Source organism: Phyllobates terribilis, unplaced genomic scaffold (assembly GCF_046119375.1).
Source record: "Phyllobates terribilis strain yellow unplaced genomic scaffold, ASM4611937v1 Scaffold_5__5_contigs__length_657084704, whole genome shotgun sequence".
Classification (NCBI taxonomy): domain Eukaryota; kingdom Metazoa; phylum Chordata; class Amphibia; order Anura; family Dendrobatidae; genus Phyllobates; species Phyllobates terribilis.
The window spans coordinates 54,491,032-54,508,779 of record NW_027362765.1 but is presented as its reverse complement, the minus strand read 5'-3'; the positions used below and the strand labels follow the sequence as shown (position 1 = coordinate 54,508,779).

The following is a 17,748-nucleotide window of genomic DNA, read 5'->3' as shown; positions in this document are numbered from 1 at the left end:
AGGTGGTTGGTCACGCGAGACAAAGGAAGACGCTACAATTGATTTCTTGCCACTACTAGTGGCCATCCATGAGGAGGGAGATCTATGCTTACGTAGCTGCCTATCCGATTTGTGTTCGCAATAAAGTCCCCAGACGACTTCCTACCGGTTCTCTCCTGCCGTTACCTGTGCCATCTGGTCTATAGCAGCACATAGCAATGGACTTCATTACAGATTTGCCAGTATCCGAGGATTGCACTGTCATCTGGGTAGTCGTGGATAGCTTATCCAAAATGGCGCATTTTACCTTGTTGTCTTCTCTTCCGTTTGCTTCTGAACTGGCTGACAGCTACATCAAACATATTTTCCGCCTGCATGGATTTCCTCGTCACATTGTGTCCGATCGAGGTTCGCAGATCACTTCCAGAGTCTGGCGAGCTCTCTGTAAACATCTGGATATCGTCTTGAACTTCTCCGTGGCCTATCGCCCTCAGTCTAATGGGCAAGTGGAGCGTGTCAACCAGGTCCTGAGCAACTACCTGCGACACTTCGTCAATGATTGGGTGAAATTACTTCCCTGGGTGGAGTTCTCGTACAACAATCACATTGGTGAAGCCTTGGGAGAGTCTCCTTTCTACATTGTTTTCGGTCGGCAACCTGAGGTTCCCTTTCCAGTGACGGTTCCTTCTGATGTTCCTGCGGCAGATGTCCTCTCCAAGGATTTTGTAAAGTTGTGGGAGGACACCAAAGCCACTCTAGAATCATCCTCCGCTCGTATGAAGAGACATGCAGACAAAAGGCGCCTGGATCCTCTGTGCTTCCACCCTGGCGACAAGGTATGGCTCTCGGCCAGGTTCGTCCGGCTGAAGGTTCCCTCTTACAAGTTGGGTCCTCGTTTTACTGGTCCTTTCAAAGAGCTGAAGCTGATCAACAAGGTCTCCTATAAACTGAAGTTGCCTCCTTCATTACAGAGTCCGAATTCTTTCCACGTATCTCTGCTGAAGCTGGTCCTCCTGAGCCCCTTCTTCAAGGATCCTAGTACCACACCCGCGCCAACCGCCTTGAATGATGTTTTTGAGATTGAGAACATCTTGGCCATGAAGAAGGTGAGAGGCAAGACTCTCTTCCTTGTTGACTGGAAGGGATTTGGTCCATAACAGGTCTTGGGAGCCTAAGGAGAACATTCACGCTCCGATTCTCCTCCAGAACTTCCTTAATGGCCTGAAGAGGAGGGGGCGTAAAGGGGGGGTGTACTGTTAGCACCACGTTAGATCCCTGCTCTGACAGGTAGGCTCTCCGGCGTTTCACTTCACTCACCCGCGCTGCGGTCAGTGCTTCCCTTCCCGTGCTCTGACTGCATCTAGTAGGGCTTCTAGCCATGTAATTAGGGCACGCCTGCGCGCGCTCCCGCCCTTTTAAAGGGCCAGCGTGTGCACTTGCTATTACATCCCCAGCCAATGGTTGTGGAATATTACATATATATTGCTTTCTCCCCACTGGGGAGGTGCCTGAGCAACCTTCCTGTTCTGCAGTCTATGTTGTTAAGACTGCGTACCAGTTCTGTTGCACTCTGGTGCAAACTCTGTCTGCTGCACTCTGATGCAAACTCTGCCTGCTGCACTCTGGTGCTAGCCCAGCCTGCTGCACTTCGCTACAAACCCAGCCTGCTGCACCATCCAGTCTGTCCTACTGGGTCTAGCTGCGGCGCAGTCGTTTGTCTGTCCTGGATTGTCACCTGGCGTTCATTGGGAGCCAAGTCTAACCTCACCATCAGAGGCTCTAGTGAACAGTCCGGTGCTCGCTTAGTCACGCCCCTCCAGGCTCGCCGCAGCACAGTGGTTCCACAAACCACGTCATTGACAATGACTAACAGTTGAAATGAGCTAATAAATTGGTTCAGGGGCCAGGTCAGTGTGCCGTGGTCCCTGGATCAGAGCCCTGAAAACTGTGACTCCTCTTTTATTTAGCTGGCCAGGCTAATAAAAAAAAAGAAGAAACGAGGATACAGTGGATAAAGGAGATGATCCTGGAACTTTTATCTGGTGCCATTCCAATAAAACATACAAAGACAACTGCCTAAAGAAAACATTTCACAAATACTCAAATCACATTTCCCCACTTAGCAAAAAGAATTACATTGCGATCAAGAGTTAATGTGCAGAGTACAGATACATTTTGGATGACAGTGCAATCTGGTAGGCGGCGATGGCTATGAGATGCTGTATAGAGAGTTGCTGCACAGTGGTTTTCACTAATCTTCCTAAGTTTCCGAGGCTTCACAAGGAATACAGGAGCTGTTGGTATCATTTTTTGAGTCTGCTTCCTTGCAAAGAGGTTATGTTTTTGTGACAATAATGCCAGGACAATTTTAACCTTTGGTATGGCCAAAGTTTACTGCCCGTTTTCCACAAGAAGCGGAATTTTAAGTTTGAAATGGACAGTTTTTAAAGCCACTGGATAGATGTCAGATAAACCGAAATACGTGTCCTCAACAATTAGTACATATTTCAATGACCTATGACTTTAATGCAATGTTGTAATTTTTCTTGTAGTATTTTTAAAGGAAATGAGTTAAAAAACCCTGATTTTTGGTTAAACCATTTACTGCATACAGTACAGTAAAATAGCTTTTGTACCCGTGTATCTCGTTTGGTTTTTAACAAGACCTAATTTCTGTGCATTCTTACTTGGAGCATGAAAATGATTTCTCAAGTGTGAGGTTTTTGATTGCAGTAAAAAAAAAGTGTTCTTCAGAAATCAAATCTTATCGGCAATCAGAACATGAAAATTATTCTTCAATATGTGAGTTCTCTGATATGTAACAAAAGAAAAGTGGATATACACTAAAATGTTTCCTACATTCAGATTAAAATGACTTTGCCCCTATGTGAATTCTCTGATGAGAAACAAGGGAAGATTTCCGTTTAAAACATTTCCCACAATCTGAACATGAAAATTGCTTTTCCTTTGTGTGAGTTTTTTGATGACTGACAAGATATGATTTCCAATTGAAAGATTTCCCACATTCTGAACAAGAAAATGGCTTCTCACCTGAATGAATTTTCTGATGCGTGACAAGATCTGATATGTGGGCAAAACATTTCCGACATTCTGAACATGAAAATGGCTTCTCCCCGATGTGAATTTTCTGATGCCTAACAAGAACTGCTTTCTGGTGAAAACATTTCCCACATTCTGAACATAAAAATGGCTTCTCCCCTGAATGACTTCTTTCATGTTTACCAAGATTTGATTTATCTGTAAAACATTTTCCACATTCCGAACACGAAAATGGCTTCTCCCCTGTATGACTTCTCTGATGCCTAATAAGATCTGAATGCTGGTTAAAACATTTACTACATTCTGAACATGGAAATGGCCTCTCCCCAGTGTGAATTCTCTCATGTTTAGCAAGATTTGATTTAATTGTAAAACATCTGCCACATTCTGAACATGAAAATGGCTTTTCCCCTGAGTGAATTTTCTGATGCGCAATAAGATCTGTTTTGTGACCAAAACATTTCCCACATTCTGAACATGAAAATGGCTTCTCTCCTGTGTGAATTCTCTGATGCGCAATAAGATGTGGTTTGTGGCCAAAACATTTTCCACATTCTGAACATGAAAATGGCTTCTCCCCTGTGTGAATTCTCTGATGCGCAATAAGATATGATTTGTGGCCAAAACATTTCCCACATTCTGAACATGAAAAGGTCTTCTCCTCTATGTGATTTCTCTTATGTTTACTGAGACTCGACTTATCTGTAAAACACTTTCCACATTCTGAACATGAAAATGGCTTCACCCATGTGTGATTTCTCTGATGCGCAAGAAGATGTGATTTGTGGCCAAAACATTTCCCACATTCTGAACATGAAAATGGCTTCTCCCCTGTGTGACTTCTCTGATGCCTAATGAGATCTGAATGCTGGTTAAAACATTTACCACATTCTGAACATGGAAATGGCCTCTCCCCAGTGTGAATTCTCTCATGTTTCGCAAGATCTGATTTAATTGTAAAACGTCTGCCACATTCTGAACATGAAAATGGTCTTTCTTCTTTGTAGTTTTTTTGATATTCAACACTGCTTTGTTGATGATTATCTTGTTTAAGAGTATGTAATGAATTAGTAGATAGGACTTGTTGAAAATGATCAGATGACAAATCTTTGCTTTGAAGGGTTGAAGGTAAGGCTGGAATGAATAAATTCATTCCATGCACATTTTCTATCATACCACGATCAACTGTTATAAAATCTGAAGATATCATATGTCCTTCTGAGCTTCTAGCATAGTCTTCTGCAAAGAAAAAAATCTAGTATTACTTTTTTCAATTCTAAGACCAGAAAATTATAATTTGTCAAATAACATTTCTAAATTAAAATTTCAGTGTCAATATAAATTGCAAAACATTTAGCAAATTTCTTATTAATACCTAACCTAAGGTCCCCAACTACATTGGAGGAAAAAAAAACAAACTCGGCAATTTGGGCAGGAGGAACTATCCTTCTAACGTTTAAAAATAGAATATTTCCTATTATTTTGCTCTCATGGAAGATAAGCCACCAAAGAGGTCTGGTAGAGATTTGATTAAAAAACGAAATAGATAGCATTTGTCCTACAGCTATGTAAGAAGTGTGAGCACTAATCACAAAACAAATCACTATCCAACAGTGGATCTCAACGCAACGACTTAGGTATGTCATGATGTTAGGCCATCATGCTTTTCAGCTCTGATTTCAAACTCTTTGCTGAAGTCAGAATTACTCGGTGTTCCCAGGAAAGAAACACGAAGGGCCTTTTGAGTCAACTGCTGTCCGTTTTATTCTTTCCCTACATGCATTTTAGCACAGAGTAAGATGGATGGGAGAACAGTAATATCATGTATGAAGCCAAGGCGTACATAGAAATCATGGAGCCACATAGCAGAAGTTCCAATTCGCTCCCCCCCCCCCCAAAAAAAAACAAACAACTTAATATTTGACGGGGTCACAGAAGAGCATATCTCACAACTTTGCAGCCCTTAAAAAGTATGTTTACTCCTATTGAAGCCCCTAGATTGACCTTTCATTGCTGCCATGAAGTATGATGCCAACTATAGTGCCCCCCCAGAAACACCTTAGTGTACAATGGGTAATCAACATTTTAGCAAGCATTGTTCAGTTACCCTGCGTCCTTGTCTCCTAAGGCTAAACATCAATTCAAGAGTTAATGTTCAGGCACATATGAACAATGTTCTATGTCTTCTGACCTATTGAAAAATATGACTGGCCTAGTTAAGAATAAATGTGGTGTTGTCACACCCCTCTTTACGACCCCTCTTCTTCAAGCCCACAAGGAATCTCTCCAGGAGAAGAGAGGCATGGATGTTCTCCTTGGTCTCTTACGACTTCTCCTCAAGACCAGACCCTTCCAATCCACAAGAAAAAAGGTTTTTACTCTTACCCTTTTAGCAGCCATAACATTCTCTATATTGAAGACATCTTCAGAGCCGACTGGAGAAGGAGTGGTACCTGGATCTTTGAAGAAGGAGCTTGGGGAATGAGTTGGGGATTCGTAAAGAGGCTGGGAGATTGAACTTGTAGGATACAGCATTTATCTGTTTGAGAACTTCGAAAGGACCAATAAAATGAGGACCCAACTTTTACGAAGGTAGCTGGAGCTGGACAAACTTCGAAGAAAGCCAAACTTTGTCCCCAGAATGAACCTGAGACGGGTCCAGACGCCTCTTGTCCGCATGTCCCTTCATTAGTTCTGAAGACTTTATCAATGTGGCCTTGGTGTCCCCCCTAATTCTAGAAAAGCCCTTGGTGAGAGCTTCGGCTGCCGGGACGTCAGAGTTAGTAGCTACAGGGAATGAAACATTGGGGCTTAGACCAAACACAATGAAAAACTGAGATTTAGCAGAGGACTCACTCACAAGGTTAATGTAGGAGAATTTGGCCCAAGGCAGGAGTTCGGCCCAAACACTGTGGTGAGCATTGACAAAATGCATCAGGAAGTTGGTTAGCATCTGGTTGACCCGTTCTACCTGGCCAATGGATTGGGGATAGTAGGTTGAAGAGAAGTCCAGGGTTACATTTAGTAGCTTACAGGTAGCTCTCCAGAAACGAGATGTGAGCTGGACGTTTCTATCAGAAACTATATGGAGAGGTAACCCGTGAAGATGGAAGATATGTTGGATAAACTTCTCAGCAAACACAGGAGTGGAAGGGAGACCAGACAATGGAGTAAAGTGGACTATCTTTGAGAAGCAATCTTCAACTACCCAAATATCGGTACTTCCGGCAGAGACAGGAAGATCGATGATGAAGTCCATTGCGATGTGCTACCAGGGAGCGGACGGTACGGGCAGAGGAAGTAACCAACCGGAAGAAAGCTTTTTCAGAGTCTTATTCTGAGCACAGGACAGACAGGCCGAGACGAAATCTGCAATGACTTTGCGCAGGGATGGCCACTAATAATGCGGAGAAATGAGAAGAGCCATTTTCTTCTGTCCAGCATAACCGGCCAATTTAGATGAGTGACCCCACTGAAGAACCCACTTCCTATCTAGTTCAGCGACAAAGGTCTTTCCGAATGGGGCCGAGACAAGTCCAACTGAGCAACACTAAGCATCTTGGAGGACTCAATGATGCGCTGAGGCTCCTCCTCCTGGTCAGAAGAGAGAAAGGACCTAGAAAGTGCATCCAACTTTATATTCTTGTCAACTGGCCGGAAATGGAAAACAAAATCAAAGCAGGCGAACAACAAAGACCACCTGGCTTGAAGAGGATTTAGGACTGCAGATAGGCTTAGTACTTGTGGTCAGTATAGATAATTACAGGATGAACCGCTTCTTCAAGTAGAAAGCGCCACTCCTCCAAAGCCAATTTAATCGCCAACAGTTCTCAGTCGCCTATCGAGTAGTTGCGTTCTGTGGCCGAGAAGGCTTGGGAAAAGAATCCGCAGGTCACCATACATCCAATAGGAGACTTCTGAGTAAAAACGGCATCAGCCCCCGAGGAAGAAGAATCCACCTCAAAAAGAATTCCTTATTACTGTCAGCTCTATCCAGCACTGGAGCTTAGGAGAATACCTGTTTTAAGGAAGAAAAGGCACTTTTAGCCTCCGGAGTCCATATGCTAGGGTTAGCATTCTTTCGGGTCAGGGAACAAATTGGGGTGGTCCGAGAGGAGAAATGTAGAATGAACTGACGATAGTAATTTGAGAAACCCAGAAACCGCTGGATAGCTTTCAGGCCATTAGGACAGGTCCCCTTCAGAACGGCGGACAATTTCTTGGGATCCATTCTCAGTCCAGTCTCACAGATGATGTATCCTAGGAAGGAAAGAGAGGTTTGCTTGAAGATGCAATTCTCAAACTTCACGTACAAATGGATCTTCCTCAATCTCTGCAGGACCTGATAAACATCCCGTCTTTGAGTGGGTAGATTGGGGAAGAACACCAGTATGTTGTCCAGGTAAACCACCACACAAGAATAGAGTAGGTCCCGGAAGATATCATTCACTAGTTCTTGGAAGACTGCTGGGGTATTGCAGAGCCCAAATGGCATTACGCGTTACTCATAATGGCCATCCCGGGTGTTGAAAGCAGTCTTCCATTCGTCCCGCTGGCATATTCGGATCAGATTACATGCTTCCCGCAGATCAAGATTAGTGAAGACTCTGGAACCTCTGAGACCATGAAACAACTCTGACATGAGGCGCAGGGGATACTTATTCTTGATTGTTATCTGGTTGAGGCCCCTATAGTCAATACAGGGATGGAGAGAGTCATCCTTTTTGTTAACAAAGAAGAATCCTGCTTCAGCTGGGGAGGATGATTTCTGGATAAATTTCCTGGCTTTGTTCTCCTTGATATATTCGGACATGGCTAGGGTCTCTGCCTGGGACTGGAGAGTAGATATGGCCTCAAGGAGGAGAACCAGTAAGAAGATCTATAGGGCAGTCGTACGGCCTGTGTGGTGGTAGCGTCTCAGCTTCCTTCCTATCGAAAACGTCCGTGTAGGTCAAATAAGTTGGAGGCAAGCTTGGTAAGTTGATGGAGTAGCCGGAAGTCGAGCACGACAAATGGGAACAAGACATTTCTCCCGACAGGTCTTATCCCAACTAAGTACTTCTCCAGATCTCCAATCCAAGACAGGCTCGTGTGCTCATAGCCAGGGCAGGCCCAGGAGCAGGGAATGGGACAGACCTGTTAGCCCATAAATGGAGATCTTCTCAGAGCGCAACATTCCTACCCAAAGTTCTACCGCCTCGGAAACTAAACGAACGGATTCGGATAGAGGTATCCCATCTACGGCTGATACCACTAAAGGACTCTGTAGACATAGGATGGGGATCTAATATTGATCCGCCACGGCATGTTGTATGAAATTTCCGGATAGGCCAATTTAATGAAACGGGTGTTGCCAAAGGAAACGGACAATGACAGAATCAGCGGAAGAGAGGATTGACAGGGTAGCCTCTCCTATTGGCTCTAGGCTTTGGAGTTTCCTGGATTCTCGGGGCAGGAGCGAATTACATGTTCAGGACAGTCACAGTAGAAGCATCTCCCCTCGGCACGACGGACTTCCTGACGATGAACGGCCTTTGTAAGGTAGGAGCCAAGCGCATTTCCTTAGAACGCTACTGAAACCTAAGATTGATCCGGTTTGCCAGGGATACCAAGTCATCTAGAGAGGGGAACATCTCGAGCGGCCAGCTCATTCCTAATTCTTAATTCTCCCCGACAGGCCCTGCAAAGCTACGCCAGTAAGATGGGACATGATGAATGCCACTTTGGCCTGATCTGAAGAAAACTCATGTGTCAAGAGCTCAAAGTGAAGCGTGCATAGATTGATGAATCTGCGGCATAGAGTAGGATCACCGTCATAACGTGGTGGGGCTGACAGACAGGGTCCGGAGCCAGGAACATAGCTGGTAGACTACAGAGTCACGGCTGAGGGTGCCGCAGCTTAGACTGGAGCGGATGCAGCCGCAGATGTTAGTGTGTCACGGTCCACAGATAGGACAAGATTTTCTCCTGCTGATTTTTCTGGTGGGAGACCTCCTGGTAAAAGTCAGAGACTGGAGAGGATGGAGAGTCAGCAATTTCCATGGTCTGAGCAAACTGTAACCTCGGGAGGCAGCAGCAAGAAGAGGAAGCGCGTGATGAGGGCTGGGGCGGTGAGTGAGTCGGAGTCACTGCCAGAGGAGAGGAGGATGGTAAGCGAGCGGCACCCCCTGTGGAGACACGAGGGTCAGTGGGTGCTCTCGTCCGCTGGCCCGGATGTCTTTAGGAAGACTGCATAGACCAGTGGGCTAACGGCCTCCACACCCTTCCATTCAGTATAATGGCTCCAACATAACCATATGCACTGTAAAATGACCCCCACAAGCCCTCTATGGCTGGGTATCCATTAGAAGGGTCTCAGTCCTTCTCTGCCCTTATTCACATTATGTCACTTCACATATGGTAAGACGTTAGAAGTTAGGGATGTCCCGAATAGGGTCACCTTGATGTGGTGGAATAGCTTTTATGTTTTTTTTTCATCAAAATTATGTTAACTAAGCACCCTATATTATTTTCATGCACTGTTGCTATGTATTTAACTACTGCTGTAACGGGAATGGTGGTGGAACCACTGTACCGTGGACCGAGGATAGCCTGGAGGGGCGTGACTAGGCGAACACCTGACTCTTCGCTAGAGCCCCTGAAAGTGTGGTTAGATTTGGCTCCAGATGAATGCCAGGTGCTACTCCAGGACAGACTTCGGACACAAAGCAGTTGACCCTCAAAAGGGCAAGAAGCTGGAACGGCAATGAATGGGAAGGCTCGGCTGGTACAGGCAGCCATGGCAGGTATACTGGAAGACAAGGAAGGTGCTGGAAAAAATGGCTGGTATACAGGCGGGCACGGCAAGTGCAGGCAGGTATGGCAGGTGCAGGCAGGTATAGCTGATATACAGGCAGGTATGGCAGGTGCAGGCATGTATGGCTGGTATACAGGCAGGCACAGCAGATGCAGGCAGACACGGTGGAAGCAGGCAGGTACTGGAAGATACACTAGAACAGGGGACCTGAGAACTAGCAAGCATGCAAACAAGCAGAGTGAACATGTTGCTCAGGCACCTCACAACAGGTGGCGGGGCCATTGGTTGGGGACACTTTAGGACGGTGCACACTGTCTCTTTAAGAGACCGGGTGTGCGCACCTTAAGCGCAGCCCCCGGTGATCTGCCAGGTTTGCGCAGACCCCGGGAGGCAGCAGCAAAAAGAGAAGGCGTGGGACGAGGGCCGGGGTGGTGAGTGAGTCGGTGTCCCTGCCGGAGAGAAGGATGGGAAGCGTGCAGGGATGCCGAAGCTACAACTGCAGGGTATTTGCTTATTTTGGTTTTATCTTAGATTTTGTCTGTTTAGTGGCCAGCGTAAACATGCACCTACACGCTGTATGCACACCAACTTATATTCCAGTTCATCTCTTTAGGTTTTTTAGCGCTCCAAATAGTATAACGGCCCCCACCCAGAGCTCCACACTGTATAATGTCCCTCACTAACCTTCCAAACAGCATACTGACCACAACAAAGACCTCTACACAGAATTAAGGACCCCACAAAAACCTTCACACTTTATAATTGCTTACATACAGTATAATGACACCCACATAGCACTTCAAACAATATAATGGCCCTTAGATAGCCCTCCAAACAGTATAATGGTCACCACATAGCCCTTCAAACAGTATTATTGGAACCACATAGTGCTCCATACAATTTTATGGGCACCACATAGTCCTCCATAGAGTATTATGGGCTCAACATAGTCCTCCATACATAAAAAAATAAACACTCCCCTCTCCCTGTTTCTCACTGATCCGGTCTCTGCACTGCTATGCACAGAGGGCGCGCTGTAGTGACGTCATGGCGCCCTCTGCGCTGAGACATCACAGAGCTCAGACGCAGAAGGGAATGATGGGAAAGGAGTGTCAGCTGTGGCACCGAGCCCCCCCTCTGACTTACTGGCCTCATAGCGGCCGCGTGGTCAGTCGCCATTGGCGGTACGCCATCGGTATGAAGAATCCATAGCTTTGAAACAAGTGTAAGGCTGGATTTGCTCATGATGTATTTTAATTAATTTTTATATTTAGTATTATTGCTTTGTACATTAGTTAGATCAAGCTACAGAAAATTATATTCCATTCAGACAACATAGATTAGTCCCCCCCAAAATATTTTTAAATATCATATGAAGCAGGATTTTAATAACACTTGGTGTATGGCAAATATAGAACTGATCATCAATAACAACTGTGTACATACAACCATTTTATATGCAGCCATGTCAAACTATGACCATTTCCACCAATTTGCACCCTGAAGTCTCAAGAAGGGGACCACTGAATAGAGCTGCCATGAGATTTTTTGGGTCTAGAGAGTGTCATAAGTGGAGTTATCAGTTTTACAGATGCAAGGCTGGGAGCTTTGCATCACTGCCTGTACCCCCTGCTGTAAACAGGCAATTGAAGCAGGTTATTTGATGAAGATCAGACATGGAGTGCGAATACATAGTAACAAACAGAAAAGGAGAACAAAGGGAGCTTAAATGGTAGAAAAGAAGCAATTTTATTACATCAGATAATATAACACATCATAATAAATAGTATAATCTTTGCACGGACAACTAAGGTGCTTAATGCCAGGAGGCACAGCACCCTACAACCCACAAACCCCTATCCACTGCTGAATTGTTTAAAGAAAAATATAAACAGGGAAAAAGCAGAGCAAGCTTGAGGGCATAGGGAATGGACTGTGGGCTATATCCATATACAACTATAGGCATCAGTGTGAGCCCGCAGTCAATAAACACCATTAGCCTTACCAAGGTTGGAACAGAGGAGTTGTAGGATGCTGTGAGTAAAAGGATCCATGGCAGTGGATGCCTCAACGTGCGTTTAGCCTGAGGATGTCTGGCTTTCACAAGAGGCTGATTAGATGGCAGGTACAAGGACCTTTAAATACGCCCCCAAAGAAGATCATGTGACTCACCACATGACCGCAGGCTGCTTTAAAGCAGCCATAGCCATGGCCGCAGCGCTATGTATGGCGCATGCGCCGTGGGTGCTCCATCACTAACGCACGCGCCCAGGCCGTCACGCCACCTGCGTATGCGCGAAAGCACAATGAGCAGAAGGCAGAAGATAGCCGGGCGCGTGCCGAGTGAGGCAGACCACCGGAATGCATGGCACAGCGCCAATATCACAAGTGGAGGCCATGGGGAAAAAAGAGAGATTGAGAAATTTGTGAAGGTAGGACATGTGGTATCATCATAAAAAAGTCGATGAAAATATATAAGCATATAACTTCATGTCACATCAATATAGTGTGATACGCAAACAATAAGAAATATAAAAGATCAAAAACCACACAAGACAATAAATATACACAGTAATGCGAAGTTCACATAACAGCGGTGAACACTAGTGGTACAATGCGTGAGTCTATATAAAAAAAAGGGGGAGGGGTCACAACTGAGCATATTCTAGATGTTCAACCTAAAGCTTCATGATGAGAGATAGAACTAACATGATTCATGTCCAGTTAAAGGTCCGTGTAGGAATGTATATCAATTCCTCAAGGTAGCACACTGAATAAGAAGTAATAAAAAAGTGATTAAAAACAAGATAATGGAGGAAAAGACAAAATGAAAATAACAAATGCCACAGAAATGTTACATAGAGTCTGCAGGAGAACCGAACCAAAAAGATCAAGATCACAAGAAGGAGGCGAAGCTCAAAACCTCATTGAGGCACCGAGGGCTCATCGTATCCAAATTAACCGCCACCTGGCCTCCTTTTGGGCCAGGAGCTGTTTAATATTACCTCCCCGAGAGCCGAGATGTACTACCTCTATACCACGCACTTTTAACAATTTCGGATCACAATTGTGTATTGCCTTAAAGTGACGTGTTAGGGTCTTAAGCTCTCGAGGGTCGGTCACCGTCCTGGCCGCGCCAATGTCGAGCACGTGCTCACGTACCCTCAATCGCAGCTCCCTTGATGTCAAACCTATATATATCAAATCACATCCGCAGGTAGCATAGTATATTACATAGCTAGTACTGCAGGAAATGTAATGAGCAATTTTGAATTCACGGGAGCCATCGGAGGATGTGAAAGAGACACAGCGCAGGACATTGGCGCAGGCGAGACAGTGACCACAAGGAAAACATCCCACGGTGGGTCCGCAGGACCGGAATGGATTGGATATAGGAGGAAAATAATGGCTGGATACCAGCAGTTCCCCCAAATTTCTTGCTCGTCGGGCTGTCATCAATGGAAAATTACCAAGATGACCCCGTAGGGAGGGCTCTGTGCCAAGAATTCCCCAGTGTCGAGTAAGAATCTGTCGCATGGTATCCCACTCTAATTAAATGATGAAATATAACGGATTTTGTCCTGTGTATCATTCCCCTGTTTGGCCTCACTAGAATATAATAGGCTATTGCGGGGAGTACCCCGGACCCTCTCATAGCCACGTCTGATGTTAGGGTTGCTGTATCCACGTTGTTTAAAACGTTCTGTTAGATCAGCGGCCTGGGCCTCGAATTTAGAATTGGTAGAGCAGATCCGCCTCATCCTCAGGAACTGTCCAACCGGGACGGCTCGATCAAAGCATTCACTGACGTACACTTTCTAAAATCGTCAGTCTGGATGATGGAATCATTGTCCACCTCCAGAGTGACGACAAGAAAGTCAATACGTTTAGTGTAGTGTGTATGTTAATTTAATACCACGCGAGTTGGCATTCAGCTGCAACATGAACTCGTCGAGCTCCCTCACTGTCCCCTCCCAAAAAAACAAAATATCGTCGATATATCTCAGCCATGACACGACATGGTCCGCGGCGACCACACACTCGCCACCAAAAATCGCCCTCTCCCTGGCCCCCAGGAAGAGATTGGTGTACGAGGGCGCACAAGCCACCCCCATAGCAGTACCACGTTGCTGCAGATAGTTATATGAAAAAGTTTGGGCACCCCTATTAATCTTAAGCTTAATGTTTTATAAAAATTGGTGTCTTTGCAACAGCTATTTCAGTTTGATATATGTAATAACTGTTGGACACAGTAATGTTTCTGCCTTGAAATGAGGTTTATTGTACTAACAGAAAATGTGCAATCTGCATCCAAACAAAATTTGACAGGTGCATAAGTATGGGCACCTCACCAGAAAAGTGACATTAATATTTAGTAGATCCTCCTTTTGCAAAAATAACAGCCTCTAGTCGCTTCCTGTAGCTTTTAATGATTTCCTGGATCCTGGATGAAGGTATTTTTGACCATTCCTCTTTACAAAACAATTCCAGTTCAGTTAAGTTTGATGGTCGCCGAGCATGGACAGCCCTCCTCAAATGATCCCACAGATGTTCAATGATATTCAGGTCTGGGGACTGGGATGGCCATTCCAGAACATTGTAATTGTTCCTCTGCATGAATGCCTGAGTAGATTTGGAGCGGTGTTTTGGATCATTGTCTTGCTGAAAGATCCATCCCCTGCGTAACTTCAACTTTGTCACTGATTCTTGAACATTATTGTCAAGAATCTGCTGATACTGAGTGGAATCCATGCGTCCCTCAACTTTAACAAGATTCCCGGTGCCAGCATTGGCCACACAGCCCCAAAGCATGATGGAACCTCCACCAAATTTTACTGTGGCAAGCAAGTGTTTTTCTTGGAATGCTGTGTTTTTTTGCTGCCAAGCATAACGCCTTTTTGTATGACCAAACAACTCAATCTTGGTTTCATCAGTCCACAGGACCTTCTTCCAAAAAGAAATTGGCTTCTCCAAATGAGCTTTTGCATACCTCAGCCGACTCTGTTTGTGGCGTGCTTGCAGAAACGGCTTCTTTCGCATCACTCTCCCATACAGCTTCTCCTTGTGCAAAGTGCGTTGTATAGTTGACTGATGCACAGTGACACCATCTGCAGCAAGTTGATGCTGCAGCTCTCTGGAGGTGGTCTGAGGATTGTCCTTGACTGATCTCACCATTCTTCTTCTCTGCCTTTCTGATGTTTTTCTTGGCCTGCCACTTATGGCCTTAACAAGAACTGTCCCTGTGTTCTTCCATTTCCTTACTATGTTCCTCACAGTGGAAACTGACAGGTTAAATCTCTGAGACAGCTTTTCGTATCCTTCCCCTGAACAACTATGTTGAATAATCTTTGTTTTCAGATCATTTGACAGTTGTTTTGAGGAGCCCATGATGCCACTCTTCAGAGGAGATACAAACAGGAGAACAACTTGCAAGTGGCCACTTTAAGTAGCTTTTCTCATGATTGCATACACCTGGCTATGAAGTTCAAAGCTCAATGAGGTTACAAAACCAAAAAAAGTGCTTTAGTAAGTCAGTAAAAAGTAGGTAGGAGTATTTAAAACAAGAAAATGATAAGGGTGCCCATACTTATGCACCTGTCAAATTTTGTTTGAATGCAGATTGCACATTTTCTGTTAGTACAATAAACCTCATTTCAAGGCAGAAACATTACTGTGTCCAACAGTTATTACATATATCAAACTGAAATAGCTGTTGCAAAAACACCAATTTTTATAAAACATTAAGCTTAAGATTAATAGGGGTGCCCAAACTTTTTCATATAACTGTATACCGTGTCCATAAACAACAAATATTAGTAACAAACAGGTAACTGTCAATGTTGGATAGCCATTTGGGCCAGCAGATGAGTCTCTGTGTGCCTTCACTTGCACATGTGTTAAAGTGAACCTGTTAGCTGATACATGTTGCCCACTGATTACGTAGCATGTACCAGGCACTGGCTGTATTATCTCAGCCAGGTATATTTGACTTTGAAAAGTTGCGGCATTGGGCAATGTGTATCAGCTAACAGGTTCACTTTAAAACGCAGGGGCATCAAGGCTTCCACCTTGTGTAGCTGCTCTATTTTTTGTATCAGAATTCTAGTTTTGCAGAATCTATGGATATATCCATTATCAGGGAGTATATTCACATCTGTGCCTACAATTGCAAGGATTTTAGTAGCTGGCAACCGTCCTGCCCAATATGTCCCTGAATTATGGATATATCATATTCATGTGTGGTATGTATGGAATGCTTGACGGATGTTTGGTGATATGACAGCCATATTGTCTCTCTAGGAGGCTCCTGAGGGAAAATATGACTGACAGCAGAAATGAGGGCTACAACTTGACTAAGGTAATTAGTCATCCCTCTCTTACCTCAGTTGAGAGAGAAGTGAGGGGTCTGGTGAGATCCTTTATAATATGTCATCTAAGGGAGATCAATGTCAGACTCCAGGAGAAGTGATGAGTATTGCAGATCTGTCCAAATTTCATTCTCCTCTGCCAGAAGCGCTTACAGACCAAATTTGTAAAACATTTGTGTATTTATCCCTTTTGTGTTATACTGTTTTTCCTGTAGGATGTGTTATTTCATCTTTTGTAACCTTTTTAAGCACTTGACTGTTTTTGAATATTAAATCTAAAACGTAATAAATTTGTTCCTTGCTACTCTAAATGTACCCACACACCCTGAAGAGGGCAAGTATAACTTGTTTGTGTTACCCTGTATATGCCAGAGTGCAAGAAGAGTACCTATCAGGTGCTCAAGAAAGCTGGGTGGCTTGTGTGCCCCAGTGCAGGCTTCGGACAGGTTTATCAAAACGGCAAAGGGTGGCAGCGAAAAACATGTGATGTGGATATGAGTACCAACAGTGAGCTGTGTTTTGGTGGCGCACCCAGTGCACACATGCCCCCTTGTTCTTACAGGGGCAGCGCGCACATGGCAAATGCCCGCAGCTGACAGCTGGGAGGCATTTGGTTAATGTGTTCACCTACAAGGTGTCTTCCAGCCAATAGCTGGGAGACATCTTGTATAAAAGCCACCCTCCCCAATAGTGAGGAGCCTGAGCAACCCCTATAATTATGTTAGGTGGTTTGGTGTGTGCAACTGTATGTTGCCAGGTCCCCCGTCCTTAGTCTGTTAAAGCTATTCCCGTGTCCTATGTCCCATTATTCTAGTTGTCTGTGTTCCTGTGACTGCCTCAGCAGTGTTTGAATCCTGAAACTTAATCTGTGGTACCTGTTTGGTACCGCAAGACTAGTGTGTCTGAACTTGTCCCAGTGGCCGTCCTATCTGCACAGTCTGAACCTGTCCCAAGTGGCCATCCTGCCCAGTCAAGCAATCTGAATTTACATCTCTGCCCCTTGCGGTCAGCTGCTACTGCCGGACGCCGCCATTGAGTGGCACCTGGCAGCTACCTGTCAGACCACCCTGACCTCACCACTAGAGACTCCAGTGAACACCAAGGTAGCTGCTTAGTCACGCCACTCCGGGGTAAGTCTGGTCCGTGGCACAGTAGGTCCACAAACCACCTGCACCACCAGTTTGCTCAGGCCATGGATCCTGCTGATCCCAAGATTCCCCAGGCCGCAGACCTGTATCAAGAAATCTCCCATCAGCGCGATCAGCAAGGAAAAATGTCATATTTAAAGACTGTGACTAGCTGGTTGGATGCTCTGACCATGGCAGCGTCTTCTGCTCCTGCTCAAGTTGCTGCAGCTACCCTGCCTGAAACCTATGCTCCAGAAGTTAAACTTTGCTTATGGGCTCCTCCATGATTCAGCCGAGACCCTAAGCACTCCCGTGGATTCTTGACCAAGTGCACCCTGCACTATGATATTTTGACCAATCGGTTCCTGACTGATCAGGTTAAGGTGAGATTCCTGATGCCCCACCTCGCAGGAGAAGC

The 17,748-nt window shown here is 45.0% G+C and overlaps 2 protein-coding genes across 2 annotated transcripts in view; both read right to left on the bottom strand.

Annotated features, from left to right (window-relative positions):
- LOC141271438 (uncharacterized) overlaps positions 1 to 17,748 on the bottom strand; it is a 156,644-nt gene that overhangs the window by 42,631 nt on the left and 96,265 nt on the right. Inside the window, exons 7-8 of the mRNA XM_073681512.1 lie at positions 2,856 to 4,278; positions 287 to 474 (exon numbers count right to left, since the gene is read on the bottom strand). Of these exons, the coding sequence (XP_073537613.1) occupies positions 287 to 474; positions 2,856 to 4,278 (1,611 nt within the window). The remainder of the gene's footprint in view (positions 1 to 286; positions 475 to 2,855; positions 4,279 to 17,748) is intronic.
- LOC141271947 (uncharacterized) overlaps positions 1 to 17,748 on the bottom strand; it is a 208,897-nt gene that overhangs the window by 94,902 nt on the left and 96,247 nt on the right. The window lies entirely within an intron of this gene.